Source organism: Myxocyprinus asiaticus, chromosome 9 (assembly GCF_019703515.2).
Source record: "Myxocyprinus asiaticus isolate MX2 ecotype Aquarium Trade chromosome 9, UBuf_Myxa_2, whole genome shotgun sequence".
Lineage (NCBI taxonomy): Eukaryota > Metazoa > Chordata > Actinopteri > Cypriniformes > Catostomidae > Myxocyprinus > Myxocyprinus asiaticus.
In genome coordinates, this window is record NC_059352.1 from 44,585,882 (window position 1) to 44,603,364 (window position 17,483).

The window sequence follows — 17,483 nt, forward strand, 5'->3', positions numbered from 1 at the left end:
AGAGAGAGTGAGAGAGAGAGAGTGTGTGTGTGTGTGTGTGTGTGTGAGAGAGAGAGAGAGAGAGAGAGTGTGTGTGTGTGTGTGTGTGTGTTTTCACGAGCTTGATAGCAACAGCAGCACTTCTGTTGTTCTGAAGTGGGGCATTTTAGGACAAATTCTAGTTATTACTTTCGTAAAGTTGTGAAAATAGCATTAGAGTTATAACATTAATCAATCATCAATTCAAAAATGAACACACAACTAACAGCAGACATTAAGTTGAAAATTGTTATCAATATTTGACTAATAACTAATAATACTATAGCTGAATATATTGTTTGCCTAATTTTGCAGTAGACGGCCTGGGCATCCCGAATTTTTGAATGATTAGAGAACTAACAATATTCTGGTTCTTTCGACCTGCATAGATCACATAAGTGACATTTCTAATAGAGAACGGCAAACAAGTTATTAAGAAACTTTAGACCATAAAAATTATAATTGTAATTTTTTAAAAGTTTCTTGATTATACTTCTACTCAGTTTTATGCTTTCATATGTCATCAAAATGCCATTTAATGTAGACAATCTGGCAGGATTGGAATTGATAAATCAGTGGTTTTACATTTTAAGCTTTAATTTAACAGGAAACAGACCGCACGTGACTGTCTCACCCTTTTCACCCCTTTCTTGACTGTGCATCCCTGAAAATGTCTCAGTTACGTACCTACCTCAGTTCCCTGAGACTCAGTACACTTGACATTGCGTAGCTACGCATATGGGGAGTGCCTTCATACACAACCTAGTTGAAACCTCTCTACAATAATGCCAATATGCTAATATTAGCTATGGTGTTTGAGCCCCGCCTGTTTTGGCGCAAAACTGTCCGCTAAGAAAACAGGTGCACAGACACCATTTCCTCAGAATTTCTGACTGAGAACAAGGAATGCATCGCTCGTGCCTCAAGAACTCTGAATCTTGTAGTACGGCCAGCATTTTCAATGACTCGTTCCCTTCATTTCAGGGAACCGAAGTATGTACGTAACCGAGACATTCCCTTACGACTCAGTACACTTGACATTGCGTAGCTATGCATATAGAGAACAGAATCCCATCACGGCACACTACACGACATAACTTCCCAGAGAGGAAACATGGCGGCGCAGTCTTGTGGGACGGCAACCAACATGAGTATGCTGCAGTGAGTGATCCTCGTGATGGCCAGGAGTAGAGCACTCATAACGTATATATGAACTATAGTCATATAGTATGAATTAACTCCTTACAAACCCAGTCGGGAAGGGAGTTAATTATAATGAAAGTGCTTGTAACTTTATGGTAAATTATAACGGCCTGAATGCAGGCGGTTGTGCAAATGATGGGGAGCCCATACTTAAAGGGAAGGGCATATGTATATATATTTGGCCAATGAATGGCAAGTGCTCTAAACAGAGAGGACTTGTGAAGAAAGAGACATTACGTCTAGGTTGTAAAACCTTGCGAATGTTTTTTGAGAGGACCATCCTACTGCAAATCATATGTCTTGTAAGGACACACCATTCATCCATGCCCATGAGGAGGCCATCTGCTTTAACACTAATTGGGCGGAGTCCACAGACACCATGCGAGAAGCAGATGTGAGAGACATGAGCTCTGCGAACTTTGCTAGTTTTTAAATTATTTTCATGTTATAATCTGGTGAGATTCGATACACCCAGTTACATACTTGCTCTTTGAGGTAAACATGGCAAAAAAGTCAAAATTCTTGGGCTCTGGAGACATTAAAAGACACTTACGTGTTCAGGATGAAAGCCCCAACAGGCCTACAGACCGGGGACTCGATTTGGATGGCGCGGCAGGAGAGGAGATCCAGCGTCAGTTGTCAAACATGTCGGTGATGCTGACAAAGGATCTTGCTGACTTGGAGGATCTCGCTGTAATACATCAATCGATTACGGCGATGGAAATACAATTCTCTGAGTTAGTTACAAGAGTGACTGATGTTGAGAGATGAATCAATTGTCTGGAGTCTTCGGAGAGGGAATTAACCGCTAATCCGCCCGCGCCCAAAGTTGATTTGGAACATCTCCTTGAAAAGCTTGAAGATCTTGAGAATAGAAGCCGCAGGAATAACGTTAGATTTGGTGAAATTCATAGACGAGCTTTCCCGAGTCTGCTCGACATAACAGGCCATAAACTGGAAATCGAGTGAGCTCACAGAGTCCCAGCTCACAGATTTGCTGAGGGAGACATGCCCCGATTGATTCTGGCCAAATTTCTGAGATCATCCGATAAAGATCTCGTGTTGCGCCAGACGAGGAGCAAAGGAAAGCTTTCTTGGAGGAATCACAATGTTTTCTTGTTCCCGGACTTTGCGAATTCGACAAGAGAGAAACGCGATCGGTTCAAGGAATGTAAGAAACTCTTACACCAACAGAAGATCACTTTTGCATTGATGTTCCCAGCCAAACTGAGAATAGAAACGAAGAATGGTCGCAAAGTATTTACATGTCCAAAACAGGCACTCTCCTTCATAAATACATTGGAGTGAGTAAGCCATTTGATGTTTCTTATATTAGTGGACTGACTCATGGTTCAGGCACTCTATAATCTGAGGAAGCTGGGTGCCATTTTTGTTTCTTTTTGCACTGGCTCCGCCTAACGGCTGGAGTTTGTTTTGTGGCATGACTCCAAAAAACTTTTGCATTGACGGAAGTTAGTTTTTTACACTGAAGTTCCCGACCAGATCGAGAATGGACACTATGGATGACCGCAAAATATCTATATGCTCACATAAAGGACGTCTTTTATAAAGTTGATGGGATTTTTCTTTTTTTTTTTTTTTTTTTGTGCAAACTCCGAGTTAGTTTGGCTCTTGATCATCCGAGGAACCGGGATGCCGGTTTTGTTTTTTGTGCTGGCTCTGCCTAGCGGCTGGAGCTTGTTCTGTTGAATAACACTCCTTTGGAACAGCTGTGGATAAATCTGTTCGTTCTTCATGCTTATTCCTCCTGCTGGCTGGAGTTTGTTTTGTTGAGCATTTTTACGGGACATTGGAATGATTACGTCATCCGCTGAACTCATAACAGCTGGCTCACTGAACATTCATTTATCTGTCCGAGGAAACTGAACGGTTTTATATCAGCTGGAATTTGTTTTGCGGAGGAACACACATTCGAGACGGTTCTGTGAATGAATCTACATGCTTTTTCTGTTATTCTGCCTGTTGGCTGGGATCTGTTTTACAAAGTATCTTCTGTTATGTAATTTTGCCTCACAAAATCTGTATAGAAGCACCGGACTTGAGCAATCTGATGGCAAAGTTGTTGCGGGTGCTTTCTTAGGCGTACATGGACTCTTTGAGTTTTAAGGGATTGATGCCGGTTGGCGCTGTCGTGCGCGGGGTTAATGCGCACGTTTTTCTTTTTTCTGTATGTTTTGTTCGGGGGGAAGTTCAGGGTTTGATTGTTGCATTAATGGGGAATGTGGTCTGTGTAATCTTGTTTTTGACACACAATTTATTTATTTTATTATTTTTTTATTTATTATATCAACAAGTCAAATGTTAATATGAATAAGTTGTCTCTCTCTACATGGAATGTGAATGGGATGGGGCACCCCATAAAAAGAAGGAAGGTCATTACTTTTCTTAAACGTAAGGAATATGATATTGTGTTTCTTCAAGAAACACATCTTTCCCCGCAGGAAGCTAAAAAATTTGGTAAGATATGGGGTGGACATGTTTTTTTTAGTGCTAGTTCAAGTAAAAGCAGGGGAGTCATTTCATTAATAAGTAAACATCTACAATTTAAATTTTTCAAAAAGATAAAAGATAAATTAGGAATAGTCATTATTGTTTTAGCAGAAATTCAGGGACAAAGATTGATTTTGGCTAATATTTATGCACCTAACGTTGATGATTATGGCTTTTTTATAGATCTTGAAGGGATGCTGCAAGCCGCTGGCACCCATCATGATATAATATTGGGAGGAGACTTTAATCTTTTGATGGATCCTTTGATCACAGTGAAGCAAAAGTGTGTAAGCCCCCTAGAGCAACACTGACGCTTCACAGGATGTGTAAAAATCTTGGTCTTGCAGATATTTGGAGACTTTTGAACCCATCTGGTAGAGACTATAAATTTTTTTCATCAGTCCATAAGATTTATTCTAGAATAGATTTTTTTTTATATCTAAGTCCCTCATTTCATCTGTTGTTGACTGCTCAATTGGAAACATCTTAGTCTCAGATCACGCCCTGGTGAGTTTGGAGAGTTTGCCACATACGGAGAGAAGAAATCATATAGTTGGCGCTTTAATGTATCCCTTTTCAAAATCCTGATTTCCAACAAATGTTAAAGACCGAAATCAATGTTTATATGGAGACCAACTGGTCCTCAGTATCTTCTGTGGACGTGGCTTGGGAGGCACTTAAGGCAGTTCTTAGGGGTCGGATCATACAGTATGCCTCATTCACTAAAAAATCCAAAGCACGAGAACTTGTGGAGTTGGAAAGGAATATTAAAAGTGCAGAGGCAGAGCTGAAGCGCCGTATGTCATCTGATGGCCTCAGAGAATTGACTCGATTGAAATACAGATATAATGCTATTTTGTCGCGGAAAGTGGAGTTTTGGTTATTCAGGGCAAGACATATTTTGAGTCGGGGGACAAAGAAGGGAAGCTTTTGGCTAGATATATAAAGCAGAGAGAGTCTTTTTCTACCATTCCCTCAGTGAAATCTGCTGGTGGTGAAATTTTTACCTCGGCCACTGATATTAATAATGCCTTTAAAGAGTTCTATCTTGATCTTTATAGTTCCACTTCTTCGTCTACTGATGAAGATATTAGAAACTTTGTGGAACCATTAGAACTTCCTAAACTGACGACTAAGCACAGAAATTGTCTTGATTCTGAGATAACCTTGGAGGAACTTGACGAGGTAATTAAGGCCTTACCTACAGGCAAAGCTCCGGGGCCAGATGGTTTTGCTGCTGAGTTTTTTAGATCTTATGCTACAGAACTGGCTCCACTTTTGTAAAAAGTTTATACAGAATCATTAAAGAACGGAAAGCTTCCTCCAACTATGACACAAGCCCGGATCAGTCTGATTCTTAAAAAGGACAAAGATCCAAGCGAGTGTAAAGTTACCGTCCAATTTCCCTGATCCAGTTAGATGTAAAAATTTTGGCTAATCGTTTAAGTAAGGTTATGACATCTCTTATACATCTAGATCAGGTGGGGTTTATTCGGGGCCGCAGCTCTTCTGATAACATCAGGTATTTCATTAATATCATGTGGTCAGTAGCGAATGATCAGTCTCCAGTCGCTGCCATTTCACTTGATGCCGAAAAGGTGTTTGATATGGTAGAATGGGATTATCTTTTTAAGATTTTAGAAATGTATGGGTTTGGGAGTACATTCAATGGTTGGATTAAGTTACTTTATAGACACCCTGTAGCAGTGGTACAAACAAATGGATTAATTTAAGGTTATTTTACTCTGGATAGGGGCACTCGGCAGGGTTGCCCTCTTTCCCCATTATTGTGCTGTCTTGCCCTGGGACCATTAGCAGCCTCGATAAGAAATGAGGATGATTTTCCAGGGGTGGTGGCGGGAGGTGTGGCGCATAAGCTTCTGCTTTATGCAGATGATATTTTATTATTCGTCTCCGACCCCACTAGATCTATGTCTTGCCTCCACAGAATTATTAATTCCTTTTCCAAGTTCTCTGGATATAAAGTCAACTGGTCTAAATCTGAAGCTTTAGCTCTGACTGCGTACTGTCCAGTAACGGCCTTTCAGCCGGGCGCCTTTCAGTGGCCCAAACAGGGCATTAAGTATTTGGGTATTTTATTCCCAGCAAATTTGTCTGATTTAGTTAGAGTTAATTTTGACCATTTAATTAAAAAGTTTTCGAGCGATGTGGACAGATGGGGTTCATTACATTTATCGATGATTGGGAAGGTTAATGTTATTAAAATGAACTGTATTCCAAAATTCAACTACCTGCTACAGTCACTCCCTATAGATGTCCCCCTCTCTTATTTTAAGCAATTTGATAGAATTGCAAAGTCCTTCATTTGGAATGGTAAACGTTCCAGACTACATTCCAACAAATTACATAGGCCGATTGACAAAGGTGGGATAGGCTTACACAAGATTTTGTTTTATTATTATGCATTCGGTCTCAGGCATTTGGCTCATTGGTCGCTTCCACCTGAGAGAGCCCCTCCCTGGTTTTCTATTGAACAGGAAGTCCTTGCCCCTATTTCACCATTGCAGAGTCTTTCTATTAAACTAACTGGAGAAGTTAAGTCACACCCCGGCGGGGGTAGTAATAGAGGGGGTTAAGTATTGATTCTGTTTGTATATGTTCTTGCTTTTATGTGTTAATATTGGAATCAATAAAAAAATGTTAATAAAAAAACAAAAAAAACACCAATTGGGCAAGTCTGAACCTGCGACTCATAAGCCAGGGTATTTGCATTGACAATCCAGTGAGAGAGCCTTTGCTTGGAGACTGACATTCCTTTTGTGCATTGTCCATAGCATATAAAAAGCTGATCAGACAGTCTGAACTGGCAAGTGCCTCAATGTATGCATGTAGTGCCCGCACAGGGCTTAACAAATGTAATGATTGTTCCTCGCCCGAATTAAATGGAGGAAAGAAGAAGGACTGAAGGTGAACCACCTGCGCTTTGAAGGGCGTGGTTAGGACCTTGGGTACATAGCCTTTCCTGGGTTTGACAGTGGCTCTTGAAAGACCAGGGCCAAACTCCAAACATGAATTGTCAACTGATAGTGCATGCAGGTCACCTACCTGTTTTACTGAGGTCAGAGCCAGCAGTAGTGCGGACTTAACGGAGAGCATGTGCAAAGGCTCGAAGGGGGGCCATGTGAGAGCTTTTAGGACTAAAGTCCCAAGTCGGGACTGTAGCTGGCCGAGGTGGGTTTAATCGTCTTGCTCCTTTAAGGAACTTTATGATTAAATCATGCTTCATGTGCGTGATACGCGGATATAGTTGCCACATACACTTTGAGTGTTGACAAAGTCCTGCGTCTAATAGCTCTTGAAGAAATATTAGAATTTCATGTATGGTGCAGTTTACTGAGTCCTTGCCATGTAAGAGACACCAATCAGTGAACACCTTACATTTTAGTGCGTAGAGGCATCTCGTGGATGGTGCTCTGGCCTGTAAAATGGTGTTCATGACTGAACGTATCAGTTCTGGCACATGTAGTGCTCCCCGTTCAGGGGCCACACATGCAGGTTCCACAGCTGGGGCTGGGGATGCCAGATTTTGCCTTGCGCCTGAGAGAGGAGATCCCTCCTCAGTGGTATTTCCCATGGTGAGCTCAACTAATAGAACCGTTTCCTTGTCCTCTCGGAATTTGCATATGACAGAGTGAATCAGGCATACCAGGGGAAACGCATATTTGCATTTCGCCGGCCATTTTTGTGCCATTGCGTCCCTTCCCAGTGGGGCTTGGGACTTCGAATACAAGAGGGGACAGTGGGCATTCTCCACTGAGGCAAATATATCGATATCTGCTTTGCCGAATATTTCCCAAATCCTCAATACAGTTTGAGGATGAAGTCTCCATATGCCCGGTATCACCCCTTGGCGTGACAGTAGGTCTGCACCGTAATTCAGGCGGCCTGGGACATATGTCGTTCTCAGTGAGAAGAGATGATGCTCACCCCAAAGGAGGAGGCGACGCATCAGTCTCAGCAGTGATGTTGAATGAATTCTGCCTTGGCGGTTTATATATGCCACAACTGTCATGTTGTCTGAGCAAACGAGGATGTGACAGCTCGCTATTCCTGACTGAAAAGCCTTTAAGGCTAGAATTACAGCCGATAGCTCTGGGCAGTTGATGTGCCACACCCTCCTTGCACCTGTCCAGGTGCCGAAAGTCAGGTGTCCATCGCACACCGCCTCCCAACCTGTGTTGGAATCATCCATAGTCACCACTTTCCGCCTGACAACTTGCCCCAGTGCGACAACTCGCTGGTAAAACGCAGGAGCTGTCCATGCTGCTAAAGCAGCTATACAGTGGCAGGATATAGTGATGCACATGCGCCTTTGGTGCCAAGCATGTTGTGGCACACAGCGCTTCAGCCAGCACTAAAAAGGTCTCATATGTAAGAGACCAAATGGGATGATGGCGGATGCCGCCGCCATAAATCCCAATGCTTTCTGAAAGAGCTTCAGAGGAAGTGTCCTCCTCAGTTTGAACTGAGACAGACAATGTAGAATGGCCTGAACGCGCACGTTGAGTCGAGGTGGACTCCCAAAAAGGAGATTTGTTGGCTGGTGGAGAGCGTACTCTTTGCCCAGTTTACATTGAGGCCCAAGCTGTTTAGATGCTGAAGCAGTAAGTCTCTGTGCTGGCATAACAGAGCCTCTGATTGCGCCAGTAACAGCCAATCGTCGAGGTAGTTCAAGATGCGTATGCCGCTCAGTCTCAGAGGGGTGAGAACTGCATTGATGCACTTCGTGAATGTGCGAGGAACCAGAGACAGGGCAGGACTTTGAATTGATACGCTGTCCCCTCGAACGCGAATCTCAAAAAAATCCTGTGATGTCGTACAATTTGGATATGAAAGTACGCATCCTTCAGATCTATCGACGCAAACCAATCGCGTGGGCATACATGCGATAAGATCCATTTCTGAGTAATCATTTTGAATGGGCGCTTTATGAGTGCACAATTTAAATGTTTCAGATCCAGGATTGGCCGAAGTCCGCCATCTTTCTTTGGAACAAGACAGTAACGGCTGTAAAACCCTTTTTGTGCATGACAATTTGGCACAATTTCTATTGCATTTTTCACAATGAGATTGTGTATTTCGGCTCGTAACACTGGGGCGTCTTCGGGTGAATCCGTGGAAGACAGAACACCTTTCGTGATTTTCGTGGTATGCAGCGCGAAGTCTGTAGTGGTGCGGAGCTCTTTGAATGTCTCTGGATCGATGCCGTGCTCATCCATTTGCCTGAGGAGCTTGGCTTGAAATACCTGGAGCACCGCCATTGCATGGAGTGCTGATCCAGCTTGTCCTGCCGCTGAGTAAGCTTTTCCCGCCAGTGTGGACGTTTGTCGACACAGTTTGGAAGGATGTATGGGGCGTGATTTCCATGCCCTGTTACTCGTTGGGCAGAGGTGTGCCACTACCACCTCCTCCACAGGGGGTAATTGGGCATAACCTTATTTTTCCCTGTGATCCACATTAAAGAGGATGGTGTCACTGCGCAAGCACGGCGGGAAGGGCGTGTGCCAGGGCTTAGATAGTTCATTATGAACTTCGGGGAAGAATGGGGCAGATTTGCGGGACGTTGCTGTTTAATGGTGTCCGAACTGCAGGAACCATTCATCAAGGCGAGACAGTTCAGGTTCCTCTGGGGGAGACCACTCAAGGTGAAGCTCTTCAAACGCCCTTGTAAGGACGCGGAGCATCTCCTTATCAGTGGCGCGTGCCCGTTCCTTGCCCTTGCTGGGGGGAGGGGCGGCAGCATCATCCACTGACCACTCGCCAAAGACATGACTTCGTCATTATCATCCCCAGCTACAGAACCGCTTCATGAGACAAGGCCGCCCTCTCTTTCAGAAGGTCGGAGCTCGTCTCGCACATAGCTTATCGGAAAACACACACTTCGGAGAGACTGAGGGGCTCACGGGGCGTGTGCCGCCATGAGGACCATCTCAAAGTCATCCTGCTCAACCTCGCGGCCCTGCTGTGCCTCCTTGTGTGAATCCTCGGGTATCACAGAAGCACGTGAGGCCGAATCGTCCATCAGAACAAGGGTGATTTGCGAGTGAAGCGACTTGAGACTCATGCCCTCACAGTGAGGGCAGTCTGTCTCCATGAGAGCTGACTCTGCGTGGGCGCAGCCCAGATAGTAAACGCAGCTCTCATGCTGAAGTGATGCGGGATGTGCCTCTCGCACAAGTAACACTTACGGAACGACATCTTTAAAAAGACACGAACACGTAAATGACACTTTTAGATATATCAATATATAAATGAAAATATATTTATATTTATATCACACAATATACAACACACAATATACAATTGCTTTGTAAGGATACACAAACCATGCCGAAGCACTGCAGGGAATCAGGATGCTGAGGCCTGTTCACCAGCGAGGCCCGCTGACTAGTGTATATCGACGGCGAAGGTAGAGGGCTTCTAGGCAAGAGATGATCGCTGTCTTGAAGGAAGAAATTCTGAGGAAATGGTGTCTGTGCACCTGTTTATATAGCGGACAGTTTCGCGCCAAAACAGGCGGGGCTCAAACACCATAGCCAATATTAGAATATTGCCGTTATTGTAGAGAGGTTTCAACTAGGTTGTGTAAGAAAGCACTCCCCATATGCGTAGCTACGCAATGTCAAGTGTACTGAGTCGTATGGGAACCAGGCCAAGTAATAACAATTTATGAAAGCAAAAAATTGAAATTACATGGATTCAGTACTCTCCTGTGTAAGTACTAAAACCTGATTACCACCTTCGGCCATTTGAGACTTACATGATGATAAATCTATCCCTCAAATGCTGTTCATAGTATTTGTTATTTATTTATAGTTCCATTCTGTTGGAAAAAATAATATTAAAATCTGTATTTGAGACACTAACACCTCAACAAAACACAAAAAGCAGAGAAAAATGAGGGGATGTGTATGAGGGTAACCATTTAAAAGGTATGGTTCAGGTTTACATAGAAACATTTTATTACAAGTGTAAGATAAAAGTATTTTTGAAATTGTGAATAAAAAAATAAAAAATAAAATCATCATTATAACAAAACATACATTATCCAAGAGATCAAACCATTACAAAGTTAAGAAAATAGTTTGATATGTGTGTACAAAACTCTAGTTTTGTAGTAAAGCTTGTTTACTGGCCATTTCATTTGAAACATACGTATAATACAAGTACTTCATTATGATTTGTTCAGAAGGCATGTGAATACTTCTCAAAGAAAAACAAGGAAACTTTCCCCCAAATTCAATCAATATGCTATAGGCTATAACTGACATTATCACATTACATTACATTTCATAAACTGGCAAAATGTAAATAAATCAGTTTTGACATTTTTTGTAAACTGGAAAATAATGTGAGTGCAATCTGATTAGATGCATTATATGGCAGTAATAGCTGTTGACTGAATTTGGCACTTCATGAAAACACAAGACATTTAAGAACAGTAATTTTAGAATGACACCTGCATAGGCAGTACACTTAATTATCTTAATGACTCTGAGGAAAAGACCAGCTTAGACCAACATGAATGTCCATGCTGGTCCAGGATTGTTTTTGCTGACTGACCAAAAAGGTCAAGGTAGTTAAGGTAAAGATAGTTAAGAAGCCTGGTGGGGACACCAGTATCAAAAACACATTATATACAGTCTGCTGGTGACCAACATTGCTGGTCTTTTCAACAGGGAGTTCACACCAACTAGACAATGGCATTCACAGACCATTTTATGTAACCACACACTTACATACATTCATCTAGATGTAAATATCAGTGCATTCAATGTGTAGCTCATCTGCTAATTCTGTTACCTCCACATTATTAAAAGAAGAACAAAGTCATTTAAAATTTGTTCTGGCTTAAAAAGTATTTTAACCACTTAATGCCACATTTTTCCATGAAAATACATTGTGTCAAGGTTGTATCAGTTTTTGTTCAGGATATGTATCTGTAAGAAGTGCATAATTGAATTATATCTTGAACATTGATCATTCAAGACAGTTCAACCTACATTTGTTCAAAATATTCCATCTTCCTAATATCTCCTGAGTTTTCGTCCACAGTTCCTTCAACACATTCTCCATTCTTATGTGCGAACAGCACTGGTTTTATGAAATGACCTGCTGTGCCAGTAGTCAGGATTATCAAAAGCGTTATGTTCCATCCCTGCATGCAATTTCACATATGCTTCTGGCTCTGGCTTCTGTGGTTTGCCTGACCATTCTCCATCCCTTGGCCCAATGTTCTCCTCAACCTCTCCTTCTAGGTTTTGGTATTCAACAGCTCCACCTGTAGCCAACGAGTCCATTTCCTCATACTCATACACTTCCCCTTCCATTAAACCCTTATCCATGAGCGAATTCCTCAACCGTGGCTGCCGGTTAGTGTACTGATAGTCCTCCTCCACATACTCGTCTTTATTATCTTGTGGCAATTTACTGAGAGGAGGATGGGGAAAAGGTCTTGGGAGGTGGAGTTTAAGTAGCATGTTGGTTGCTGGTCCCCCACCACCACGAATGTCCATGTACTCGTACTGAACCTCTTGGGGATCCAAATCGGCGTCTGTGTTTTCTGCTTCACTGGAAAGGAAATCACCGTCGCTGTGACTCCTTTGGTCAGTTGAGGACAGGGAGAAACCTCCGCTACTCTCTGAGCCCTCAATTGATGATCTCTTACTGGGTCTGCAGGAGCCTGGAGATTTGCGAGTGCTGTACACCCCCCCAGGATTAAAGGAAGCACTACGGTTTCGTGTAGGACGCAGACTATAATCTTTAAGCTGCCCTGGTATGTGTCCGAGAGAAAGGGTCTGGTTGTTCATATACTCGTACTCATCATTTGCCCCATTGCGGGCTTCTAAAAGGTCGCCGGAATGACCTCTTGACAATCTTCTTTGAGCAAGTGTTGCACGTGGTGATGTGAAGAGAAGAGTTTCTACAAGAAATAACAATAAAAAACATTCATTAAAATGAGCACTGATATTTCAGTATTATTTTCCGATTTAAAAAATCATTTTCGTTTATTGTTGCATACACACACATGGCTTCAATTTTCCTATCCTCACCTTTCTCTGGACTGTCACCGAATCCAGGCAACACGTATCCGTTTTGGTCCTCTTCTCCTTGTGTCCCTGGAAAGGGTGTGTCTGGAGGCCCTGATAAGCTGTCCCGCTGAGACATGTAAGCACTGTCCTCGCGATGTGTTACCCTCCTCATGCTGCCAACCGATGAGAAGTCCTCGTTCATTTCCAATTCCACCGCAGTCCCCTGCCCTTCCGAGCTCTCAGAAACAGTGCAGGCAGAGTCCAGGCGGGATCGGGATGCCCACGCCGTCTACAGCAAAATTAGGCAAACAATATATTCAGCTGTAGTATTATCAGTTATTAGTCAAATATTGATAACAATTTTCAACTTAATGTCTGCTGTTAGTTGTGTGTTCGTTTTTTTGAATGACGCAATCACACTGAGTCCTTTTGGAAGGACAGAACTGCACATATAACAAATGAACTGTAGTTGGTTTCATGTGACAGTTTATGTGTTGATCTCTTCCTTTCTAAGCGGGCAGTTCTTGGCCAGAATAAGCTGCACAGTGGACAAGACTTAATGCCAACAGAGCGCAACAGTGCCTGCCCACTTTTTCAGTCATCTTTGTTTCAGACGTATTTTTCCCATTCAGTTTTTCCATATGGATTTAATAAAATCCTTCATAAAAGAGTTCTAAGCCATGAATCAAACCAACCAGCTCAGAGGTGAATTAAAACATTACAAACTTTGATATGAAGTATTTGAAAATTGGACAAAAAGACAAAGGTAATGTGACTGTACTTAACACATTTCCTGAGGGCATGAACTACAATCCCATGAAGCACTGCGAATGAAGTAATTAAATTAAAAACCATGGAAAAATATAAAACACATTGATTTAAAGTTGATTATAAGTATAGAATCAATATGTTTTAAGTTTATTGCAAAATTTTCAAATACATACAAATGTATAAGTAGTTTAAAAATGTAGGGACGCCGACACAGTTGCGTCATTTGTAGTGCGTAAGTGGGTGGCAGCTACACAGCTCTTTTGCCACGATTCTCTGATTGGTGGATCTTTTCTCTTCAGCAACATGCATAGTGTAATTCTTCACCAAGAATTTAGCTACTAAACATGATTTTTTTTAAATGAATTTGAACTAACTTGGACTGATGGCTTCAACTGAAGCATATACCATCAATGAACAACCTCTGAGCTCATAGTAGGTCTCTCTTTAAAGGTTTATAAGGTATTGTTAAAAATCAGTTCACCCATGGAAAAATTCATGGGATTTACAGTAATAAAGACTGTTGCACTCTGTGATCAAAAGTCTGACTACGCCAGATTACTGTATAGAAAAATTGAATGGACCTTTGGTTATGGTTGTACAATGTGATGGCAGCATAAGTACAACACTTACCTGTACAGAGCTCTCCAGACCAGGGGTCATTGGCAAATATCCAGCAACATTGGACTGAGTCAAACTTGACTGGAGTAACAACAGACAGAAAAGGGTTTGGAGGTCAACAATTGATTGTCATGTTGCTGAATTTTGTCGTTAATACAGATTCCACAAACCAGTTAAACGTGCAGTTAATTATTACACCATTTGTTGATTATGGCCATAATTTCAGTATACAACGCACCCGATAAGAATCTATTCGCAATTTAGAGAAACTTCTAGATGGCGTTACGTAGGGTGGTGTGTCTATCGCATTTTCCAAGACTTCATCTTCCTGGTCCTCCAGCGCCACCCCTAGAATGTCCATCTCAGTGCCTCTCTGGTGTGACTCATCCGAGGCTGAGTCAGGAGTGCAGTACTCCTCCTAGTGGTGGAACATCACAACATCAAAAAAGTTCCATCTTCGCTTTCTTGTATGACATGTAAGATGCAACAAGTAAAGAATTAAGTACACTGTCAGTTTGCCTTACTTTGATGACAAGATACCGGGAAGGGTCTCTGGCCATTCGCGTGAACTCATTGGCTAGCTCCTTGAAAGTTGGCCGTACATTTTCATCAATCATCCAACCTGTTAAAACATACTTACGCATTTACGATCTTGGCAGAAGCTTTTTTCTTTATATTATTATACATACAGAGGGTCTAGATGGTATATATGAATAAATTATGCCCAGAAGCAAAAGTTCGGTCCCACTTTGTCTGTATTATGGACAGTAACAAGACTCACATTTGACCATGACCATGTAGACATCTATGGTGCAGATCTGAGGTTGAGAGAGACGTTCCCCTTTCTCTAACAGATCAGGTACTTCTTGTGGTCGCATAGCAGAGTAAGGCTCCACCCCATATGACATCATTTCCCAGACTGTCACGCCTACAAAGAGAGAGCTCTTTTATTGTACTGTGTGTTCAGCTCCAAAGTACAGTCTCTTACAGTACAACTTTATATTGCGACACATGCACTCACCATAGCTCCATACATCACTCTGGTGTGTGTATCTGCGGAACAAAATGCTTTCAAGGGCCATCCACTTAATTGGTGTCTATATGGAAATACAAAAGATAAGAAAATACGTTAGAGGCTCAGTGTAGCAATGACTGTTTAGAACTGCTCTCAGCCAGCAAATGGTTGTATTCAACACTACTAGGGTAGTTAAAGTAGAACTTAGTAGCTCTACAGATTGAATCCATGAGAATGGGTTTCCAGCTCATAGTTTTGGGGGTCTGGTTTACCTTAATTTCATTGAAGAAGTATTTCTTGTCATCAGGGTAGAGGAGATCAGCAATGCCATAATCGGCTATTTGAACTATAAAGTCACTCTTTAGCAGAATATTCCGGGCAGCCAGATTCCTGTGGACCATTCTCTGCTCTTCTAGATAGTACATACCCTAGGAGGTTGCAAAAGAAAATTACAGACAGCAAAACATATGAGCATGTAATTCATGCACACGACAAAATCTTAACAGGCTTTTGTTGTTCAAGTGGCTTTAATCTTATAATGATCAGTTCCATATAATTTTGATTTTATCTTGTAAACTGCAAGCCATGGTCCTATTTAAGCCATGTACAATTGTCTTTTTTTCCACCAGCATACCTCGAAACTCAAAACATGTTCTCTTCCACTTACCTTGGCAATCTGCACACACCAGTTAAGCAGTCTCTGAGGGTTGAGGCTCTCACTGTGCTGGCGGATGTGTTCCAGTAAGGACCCCTGTGGGCTGAGCTGAGTGACCAGTTGCAAACTGGGTCCTGGACAGATACCTAAGAGTCGCACAATGTATGGATGGTCCAAACTCCCCATTGCCAACATATGCTGCAAGACGGGAAGAAATTGTGATAATTTTGATATGTTTTTTTTAAAATGTTTTGTGGTAGAAAATTGGCACTAATAAATAATTAAAATTCAAGCAAACTAATAAATATAAAATATTAAAATATTTTTATTTTTTATTTTTTTTATGGCCAGCTGTTTGCATTGTGTAAAGGAATGGAAGGTGCTATTCACACTGTTATAGAAAGTACATGCTTTTTACAGTGTAAATAGAATGTAAATAGTGATAGATATCAGCAAGTGTACATAGCAACAAATAGCATCTTGTTTACACTAAAGGCCGATATAAACAGTACTTCTGCTTTCGAACCTAAGCTGTAGACTGCGAAGATGCCTGACGTGCATCTCTCCAAAAATTGAACTATGCGTTGCATCTACAGTTGTGATTGGCCTGCTTTGTAAACAAAGGCCATCCCCCAGGATGATTAAAAAGATAACTGCGGTAGCTTCACATTTTCTCCAAGATTATTTTAAGATCAGTGAATCGTTAATTTGATGATTTTTTTTCAACATGCTGACAAAAACACAATATATTTATTTATTATTATTTAAGCGACTTAAGAGCAACCATACAGTATATGCCTGATGTAGTTTCTCTCTGCATAGCAGGCAACATGTATAATAAATAATATCTACCTAAATCTCAAAATGTTCACATACATTGATGAACTAGTTTTTTATGCTACAGTTAGTTTATAAATACTTCTGAATTTATGAATTATATTGCTTTTGTTTATTCATAAAATATATAATTATTTCAGAAATAAAAGCATTTTGTCTCAATACACTAGCATTTGGCTGTGTAATCGCAGAACGACGCAGAGCCTTTGCAGTAGGTTCGACGCAGAAGTATAAAAGTGCAAAAAGTGAAATACTATTCACAAAAAGTGCAAATAGAGGTAATATGCTAGTTGTACTAAGGTAAATTGTCTGGGCAATAGCGGGTGAGGCTAGTGGAAACAGCCTTTGCCAACAAAGTTGGCTGTTTGCACTTTGTGAGTATGTGTGTGTGTGTCTGTGTGTATCTTACATCTGTCACTTCATGGAAGGTCTGTCGACCTGTGCGGTCTTGAATAGTCTTGATAGCCACTGGAATCTTCACTGTGTCTCTCTCTGGTATCCATACTCCCTTGGAAGACAGAAATGAACAGAAAGAGAGTTAAAAATAAGAAAGGAGAACAGGAGGTGTTAGGAGAACATCTTAAGGTAATGCATCAGATATTGTCAGTTGTTGGTGTATGTAATTAAAGGGTGTAAGTACCTTGTGCACAGTGCCAAACACTCCAGAGCCGAGAAGTTTGATCTTCCGTAGCTCAGACACTCTCAGGAGCCGAGCATGAACTTTCAGTCCTTTTTCTCCAGGATCCAGTGGTTCAAAACTCTGAAATCATTTACAAACACATTTTCATAGACTTTGTCTTCA

The 17,483-nt window shown here is 41.6% G+C and overlaps 1 protein-coding gene across 1 annotated transcript in view; it reads right to left on the minus strand.

The window, feature by feature from the left end:
* Positions 1-10,559: 10,559 nt before the first annotated feature.
* erbb3a (erb-b2 receptor tyrosine kinase 3a) overlaps positions 10,560-17,483 on the minus strand; it is a 38,290-nt gene continuing 31,366 nt past the window's right edge. The window contains exons 19-29 of the mRNA XM_051707835.1: positions 17,322-17,441; positions 17,091-17,189; positions 15,857-16,042; positions 15,462-15,617; positions 15,196-15,271; positions 14,956-15,102; positions 14,699-14,796; positions 14,413-14,592; positions 14,187-14,255; positions 12,807-13,074; positions 10,560-12,676 (exon numbers count right to left, since the gene is read on the minus strand). Of these exons, the coding sequence (XP_051563795.1) occupies positions 11,832-12,676; positions 12,807-13,074; positions 14,187-14,255; positions 14,413-14,592; positions 14,699-14,796; positions 14,956-15,102; positions 15,196-15,271; positions 15,462-15,617; positions 15,857-16,042; positions 17,091-17,189; positions 17,322-17,441 (2,244 nt within the window). The 3' untranslated portion in view covers positions 10,560-11,831. The remainder of the gene's footprint in view (positions 12,677-12,806; positions 13,075-14,186; positions 14,256-14,412; positions 14,593-14,698; positions 14,797-14,955; positions 15,103-15,195; positions 15,272-15,461; positions 15,618-15,856; positions 16,043-17,090; positions 17,190-17,321; positions 17,442-17,483) is intronic.